Below are 7775 nucleotides of genomic sequence, written 5' to 3'. Positions count from 1 at the left end.
GTTCTAGGCTAAGAATGTTTAAAAACGCCTGGCAGGGCACCCCCGTGAGGCCCACACTCGGCGTCCGTGAACGCTGGTGCCCGCCCCGCCGTGGGAGAGCCGAAGCGGAGCCAGCGGCCGTGGGAAGGGAGGCCTCTCGCCGGCCCTGGCGCTGGGAGCCACGTGGCCCGGCATGGTGGGAACAGAGCTGCTCTGTGGTTTCATCAGCCCAGATAAGTACAAGGACACTTGGCCTCAGGCTCTGGGCCAGAGCTGAGCTCTACTTGTGGAGGGCGGAGACCGCGGGAGGCCAGGCTGGACAGATGTTCTCACTGCCTCTGCCCAGAGGGCCCCCATGCCCGCTCAAGCCCAGGACTGCAGGCTGCGGGAGGGCAGCTCCATTCTGTCGGCGGAACACTGTGGCACTCAGCCCAGGGCCCGGCACTGACCTCCCACTCGTCGGCGTCGCTGTACAGGGTGACGGGGATGTCCTGGGGGCTGTAGAAATGCTTGGCTCTCTCAGTGGTGACCACGGCGACTTCTAGCTGTCACCAAGAAAGAAGAGGGAGGGGAAGAGAGGGAGGGAGGGAGGTCCCTGAGCTGTGGATGAGACACATGTCCCTGGGGGCACGCGAGCGAGCACGGGGTGGATGGTGCTTTGCCAGGGCCTGGCCGCGGGAGGGCTTGTCCCTCCTTGGCAGGAGCCTGTGTCTGCACAGCTACTTCCTTTGTCACCCACGGCCAGGCCTGCAGGTGTGGCTGTCTCACTTCCCCATCTGAGGGCTGCGAGGAGTCACCACCGCTGGTGCACACAGGGCAGCAGGCTGTGCCACCAGCCAGTGAGGCCGAGGCGGGAGCAGGTGGTATCGGCAGGGACCTCCAGGCCACAGCCCACGGCTCACAGGAGGGCCCCTCGAGGAGGCCGCACCGCAGCCCTGCCCTCTGCAGGCCAAGGCCTGGGAGTCACCCTGTCTGCAGCACGCCCAGCCCTGCCCTGTGAGAAAGCAGGCAGAATCCTTTCACGTACTTCGAGGAACGAGGCCTCGTGGGCTCGGGCTGCAGACGGGTTCCAGGAAAGCAGGCCCGAGTGCCTGGACTCGCGGGCCAGAACGAAGCTTACCTTGGCCGGACCCACTCGTTGACCTGTGACTTAGCACAGCACGCCTTTACCAGAAACCACTAAGTCAGGGGAGGACAGCAATCCAGGACAAGGCAGGGTCAGTGGTGACAAGGGCAGACGCACTGCCTGAACGGAGCGGTGGGCCTGGGCCACAGTGTGTGGGCCCCACCCGACCTGCAGGCACGCTGCTTGGCCCCCTCTGGGTAACCGACATTTTTGAGCCAGCTTAGGCTAACAGGAAGATTTCAAACAGAAAATCCAATTCCTTAGCTTCTCGTGAAAAACCACAAGCTCTGTGGCTGCTAGATCCAGCCTGACCTGACCACCGCAGAGCGGCAGCAGAGCATGGGCCTTGCCTCTGATCCACCCCACGCCCCGCTCCTCCCCGTGACCTCTGAGAACCCCTCATTTGTTTCCTGCCCGCCAGGGCACGGGGCAGTGCCTGCATTCTGCACAGCACCTGAGCGTGAGGCTGGACAAGTGGAGGCCTGGGGAGGAAGAACTTTGGAGGGCTGGAGCTCCCAGCTCGGCACACGGGCAGGGAGGCCGAGGGATCGTTCTCCATCCCTGGAACGTGCACAGACTCAGGAGCCTTCCAGAGGTCCTCTACACCACGCCCAAGTGCCGGAGTCCACCAGGGCGGACCCAGGGCCCGGAGGGCTGGAGGGCCAGGGAGGGGTGCAGCACGGGGCCCCGCTGAGGGTGCTTTCTCTCTCGCCTCTCGAGCACGTGCACTCACAGGAGACAGAGAGATGGGGAAGGTGGGGCGGCCGCACTGCGATAGGGAGAGGAAAACATGTACTCGGAGTGTTTTTCAAGCTGCTGGGTCCAGAACCCGAACTGTGCGGGCGGCCACGTGGAATCCAGCTGCCTTAACCACTACGCCACTGGCCCGAGCACATGCACCTTCTATCATTCGAATTACAAGGGGGGTTCCTCTTACCAGTTGTAAACATGCTGACAACAGCCCCAGGTGGCCCACGGCGGGGTGGCCTGAGAGTCCATCAAAGGCCTCATCTTAACCCAATAAGACTCATATCTAAAACATAACCAAGCCCGGCAGGTCTTGCTCCCAGAGAGCCCAGCCTAACCCCGGTGGCAACTGTTTCCTAAGCGCTTTCCTGGGCACCCACGAGCCTAGCTGCGGCCATCCGTGGAGCCCACCTCCTTTGCCTCGTTCACACACGGGCAATGCTGGCCAACTCCAGCCCCGGGCCTCTGATAAGCCTCAGCTCGGGCTGGAGGTCTCTGACCGTCTCCACCTTCACCCCTACCGCACACCCTCCTCCCCAAGTCTTCCAGCAGAGGGCACCCCCGTCAGCAGGGCCGAGCAGCCTTTTCCTTGGGGAGACCAGTGTCTTCACCCCAAGAGTTCCCGACCATCCTGCTCCGTAACCTGCTTTGTACATCACAGGGTCGTCCTCCCTGGATTCCGACACATGGACAGCTGCTCCCCGAAGATCCCGGTCCCCTGACTCCAAGTCCACTGGAGGCTCTCAAGGTGCAGGGCTGGGCCTGGCACGCCCCCCCCAGCAGTCCCAAGTGGGGACTGCTTGCTCAGGGGCTCCCCTCAGCTCTCCCCTCCCTCCCCTTAACACTCTCCTCGCGCTGCCTCCCACCCCCTGGCCCCGGAGCTCTGAGGGGTGTCCTGCTGGCTCCCACCCTGGGCAACAGCTGCTGCCTGAGATGCGGCAGCCCTCAGAGGGTGCACGCGCGGCCCCCTCCCAGGTCACGCAGACGTTGTTGGGAAGTCTCCCGGGTCCCTGTCACCAGCCCAGGAGCCCCTCCCAGCCCCCTGAAGCAGCCTGTCCTTGGTGTGACCCTGACCCCAGCTTTCTCGTAGGCCCCAGCTGGTTTTTCTGGTTTGAGAGAGATGCTACCTGATCCCACGTCAGCCTTTGGGCTTTGTTCTTTCATTTTCATTCACTGCCAAAAGGTCCTAGTCTATACACATTGGGGGAAGGTGGCAGCAAGGCCCACCGCCTTCCCAGACACTAAATAATCCAGCAATTCACTCACTGACCTGACCTGCTCTGAGCAAATGCCAAGGAGCCCTGGCAGGGCAGAGGCCTCCAGGGCAGGAAACCCCTTTGGCTTTTTCTCCTACGTCCTTCTGCACCCTGGTTTGAAACAGGACCGGGCAACATCTCCGGGAGGCAGAGTTCCTGGAAGGAGGCACCGTGCTCCGCCCCCTGACGCGGCCCCAGAACAGCTTATATAGCAGAGATACAGATGTGTATATTTTCAGAGAGATTTTTGCTATAGGGCACATGAGCTGGCCGAAAAGACAGAAACAGAGACAAAAAGGGAGAAATCACCCCACCCACCCCAGGGAGGATGGCCAAGCTACAATCCCTTCTTCATATTCCTCTTGGGATCTTGGGCACGCATGCACATGCACCTGGCGTGAGCTGTAAGCCGCCAGGTTCAGGACTTGAACCGTGGTATACTATGTGGGAGTCCAGTGACATAACCATTTCACCATCTGCTGGACCCTCCGGTAGATATTTCTAACTTGAACCCGTGTGCTGGGACGGCTCGGCCAGACCCCGTTTCATAAACTGCCTGCGTCTTGTCTACCACTTGTAGAGATTCATTCCTGAAGCCAGTGTGGCAAGCCAGTTCTGTTTTTTCTGCTGAAGAGACATCGGGAACCCTGGCCTCGAACCTGGGGCTCCTACAGGGTCAGGGAAGGGAGATGGAAACGATTCTCTCCCCCCCCCCTTTGTTCAGTTTTATGCTATAGGGTGTGTACACTTGCCAGAGAGAGACAAACACAGGAAGAGGGAAAGTGAGAAAGCAATGCCCCGGGGGGATGGCCACGTCCCTTCTCTTCCCTTCTCCTGTCAGGATTTCAGGCATGTACACACATGTGCCCGGTACGGTGCTCGGTCCAGGACCTGAACTCCCAAGTCGGCCATGTGGGAGCCTGCACCTAACCACCACGCTACTGCTAGCCTGGGAAACTGAATTCGAGGAAACCACTTGCTCTTTTAGATCCTCGTCTGGCCCAGGCTGCTTCTGGGGTGCATTATCAGAGGGACCCGCGGAGAAGTAGCTTGGCAGGGGCCGCCCCGTCCCTGACCTCTGCCTGGGAGAAGCTTAGGCAGCAACACCACTGACCCTACACTATGACAACCAAAAATGTCTCCGGTGTCCCCGGCGGGCGAGAATCGCCCAGTGCAGCCCACTCCTCCACGCCACCACCAAGCCCACTGCAATGACGGAGCCGTGTCCCACCAGTGCGGACCACAGCCACTCGGTGTGGCCACCGTGGCCAAGGAACCACATTCTGGTTAATTTACACTTCCACCTGGGTGTGGCTAGCGCTCCCACAGGGACCGCACAGTTCAGTGGACACAGATCGGCCCTGACCAGAAGCCACGGCTGGGTGCCGAGCAGGGCATGTGGTGATGCCTCCACGGGAGACAACAGGGAGCACTTGAGAGGAGGGACCTGCCACAGACATGCCCCGGGACAAGGCAAGAAACCCAGAGCTTCGGGGTGTGGGCCTCTGGGCAGGCACACGCAGCACTGGACAGACATGGGCTGGCCGGTGTGGACAACATGCCCAGGTCTGCCTGGAGCCAGCCCAGGCACTGGCGCTGACGTGCACCGGGGGTGCAGGCATACTCTAGGGAAACGGCCCGCGTCTGGTGCACTCAGCACCCAGGCGGTGGGAGCAGGGAGGAGGCCAGCTCGCCGGCCAGTCTGGGGCAAGTCCCTGTTCTCCCTGTCCTGGCGCCCCCTTCTGAACCAGGAGTCACCTGGGCCACGGGGTTTCATCAGCCTTCTGAGACCCTTACCCTTTCCCACCACTTTGTCAACCGCCTCTTGGGTTCTGGGATGTTCTGATGGGATGTTCTCGTCCCATCAGTTTCTCCTGCCATTCCTCGATGCTCTTCCTACACTCAAGAACATTCTAGGGAACCAGCAGTTAGCGTAATGGCTATGTCACTGGACTCCCACGTAGTCGACCGCGGTTTGCGTCCCGGACCCGGTGGCTTAAAAAACTCACACCGGGCGCGTGTGCGTGCATGCCCAAGATCCCGAGAGGAGAATGGAGGAGAAGGGATTGCGGCGTGACCATCCCCTCTGGGGGGCGATTTCTCGCTTTCTGTCTCTATGTCTCTCTCTGTCTGTCTGCAGAGTGCATGCGCCCTATAGCGAAAACCTCTCCAAAAAAAAAAAAAAGAACATTCTAAAGAAGGTTTAGCAGTGCCAGAGGGATGCAGTCTGCAGGCGGCCCACACGGGAGGGCCCGGGGTCGCCTCAGGCTGCGCTGAGTGCCCGCAGTTCTCTGCCTGGGACACCTCGTCTATCCCCGGCGCTGCCTTCCAGGGGTGAACGACGCTGTAACGGACATCCCCGTGCAGGTGGCGGACCTCTGTGACACCCACGGGCCACCCCCGTGCAGAGCTTTCCCCAGGAGAAGTTCCCTGAAGCTCCTGGGCCTGGGACTTGCTCTTGGGCTGCTTATGGATCCTTGTCCTTTAGAACCTCACATCTAGAATCTTCTAGACTGGGCCGGAAGAGGCCCTGGAGATGGATCATCTGAGTATCTGTCCTCCCTTCACTGTGCGGATTAGCTAAAGAGAACAGACCTGCCCAGAGCCCAGGGCAGAAATCCCCCATGCTCGGCTGTGGCCCCCGAGGTGGGGCGCCCACCTAGCGCTCCCCACCTCGCCTAAGGGCTCCAGGGCTGCTGGTGGCTAACCTGACTGCTGGCGGGAGGCATCTGGCTGACTGCCCTCTCCCCCAGTCCCCGCCGCTAGCCCGGCCTGGCCGGGCTAACAGCACAGCTGCCCCCGGTGAGCAGCTTTCCCGGGACTCTGGACACTGGACTCGAGGCTGCACCAGGAGGAGCCAGGTCTGCGGCCATGCCCGGCTCCCTGTAGCCCACACCCCAGCGGCTCATTTGCTAGTCAAAGTCTGGTGTACAGAGGGGGCCTGGGAAAGCCCTGGACACGTGACCCATGGCGGCCAAGAGCTGAGAGTGGCTGCTCCCGGGGACGAAGACTGCTGCTGGGGGCCCAGACGGTGGCAGTGGGGGAAGCCACCATCGGGCAGTGCTGGGGGTGCTCAGGAGAGGCCACCTCGAGGCAGTCCAGGGTCACCGTGGCCACCAACAGCCCACAAGGACCCACTGAGTAATGCCAGGAGACAGACCAGGGCCTCTGAGGGAGCAGGTGGGCTGTGCCTCTGTGCTTCTTCGCAAGTGTTTTTGTGTTTTTTTAATTTTATTTTCTATAGGATGTATGTGCTCTCTAGAGAGAGAAAGTAAGAAATCACCCCCATGGAGAATGGCCACACTGCAATCCCTTCTCCTCCACCCTCCTCTCAGGATTTTGTCCGGGGTGTTTTTCAAGCGGCCCGGCCCAGGATTTGAACTGTAGTCATGTGGGACCCAGCTCCCTTAACCTCTAGGCTTCGGTGGGTCCACCATGTCTTTCTCTAAACAAGAAGGGCAGGCCCCACAAGGCTGGGTCAGGGCGGCCCCAGCTCTGGGCCCTCTGGCTGCCTGACTGAGAGGGGCAGTCAAGTCCTACCCCAGACTCAGCCCGGAAGCCCAGGTGGGCTGGGGAGCCTTCCTGCTCTGGGCAGCCCGCACCCCCCCCAGTGCCAGCTGCGTGGGGTGGGAGGAAGTGGTGGCACTGCCATTTCCCTGCTCCAAGGCTGCCCATCTGTTCCTGGGCTAGGGCCCCTCTGCCCTCCCCAGTCTGGAAACTCGCTTTCCTGGGACCCTGGGGAAGGAGACTACATGGCTCCTCCCTCCTTCCCCTGGGGGGTGGGGAGGCCCCCTGCTGTAGCCCCAGGCTGTGCTGCCCGGCTCCTACCAACAGTTCTGGGCACCTGAGGGTGGCGGGTCCCAGGCAGCACAGCCCCAGAGGCACGGCCATGCCCAGTCTCAGAGCTGCTGTGAGCCTCCTCCCTCCCCTGCTCCTGCCTGGCTGGCTTCCCTGGCTGACAGCGTCACTACCCATGCTGACCTGCAGGTGGAGTATGGCCTGGAGGTGGGGTACGGCATTTACTTTCCAGGTAGAAGTTCTTGGGGAGTAAAAAGGCAAAAGACTTCCCTGCCCTTGGGTGAGTGGTCCCCATGTTGTCACCTGTGGGTGAGCACTGCCCCCTGCTGGACATAACGGGTGCGGCCGCCTGGCCGGCGAGTGAGACACAGACTCAATAAAGCACAAAGCAGAGCCAGGGCCCTAGCGGCTCAGCAGCAGAAACTAGTCCGGTCCTAGCAGTGCTCACGCTGCCCAGGTTCAGGATCAAGTGAGTGCACAGGGAGGGGAGCAAAGCCACGGGCTAGAGCAGGCAAGGCAGGCCTGAGTGGGGGCTTCACGTGGAATGTGAAAAGGCAGAGCGAGAGCAGAGGGCCGGGCAGCCTGAGGGGGCCGGGCAGCCCGAGGGGGCCGGGCAAAGGCCATCGGGTGGATGGCATAATCTCTCTCTTTGGGAAACAAAAATAAACAAAAAAAACTGGGACCAGCAGATGGAGTAATAGTTACATCACTGGACTCCCCCTTAATCGACTGTGATTCAAGTCCTGGACCTGGTGGCTTAAAACTCATAAAGGGCGTGTGTGCGTACGTGCCCAAAATCCCAAGAGGAGAATGAAGGAGAAGGGATTGGGGTGTGGGCATCCCTTCTGGGGTGTGATTTCTCGCTTTCT

General features: G+C 60.9%; 1 protein-coding gene across 7 annotated transcripts in view; it reads right to left on the bottom strand.

The window, feature by feature from the left end:
* The window catches only part of PPCDC (phosphopantothenoylcysteine decarboxylase), a 19921-nt gene that overhangs the window by 6087 nt on the left and 6059 nt on the right, over window positions 1–7775 (bottom strand). For 4 of the 7 annotated variants that reach the window (XM_006163039.2, XM_006163038.1, XM_027766155.1 and 1 more), the window contains exon 3: window positions 429–524. In XM_006163039.2, the coding sequence (XP_006163101.1) occupies window positions 429–524 (96 nt within the window). The remainder of the gene's footprint in view (window positions 1–428; window positions 525–7775) is intronic. The other 3 variants (XR_003546957.1, XM_027766154.1, XM_027766156.1) reach the window with 1 other exon arrangement.

Source organism: Tupaia chinensis, unplaced genomic scaffold, assembly GCF_000334495.1.
Source record: "Tupaia chinensis unplaced genomic scaffold, TupChi_1.0 Scaffold141293_1, whole genome shotgun sequence".
NCBI lineage: Eukaryota > Metazoa > Chordata > Mammalia > Scandentia > Tupaiidae > Tupaia > Tupaia belangeri.
This window is presented reverse-complemented; position numbering and strand designations above follow the sequence as displayed.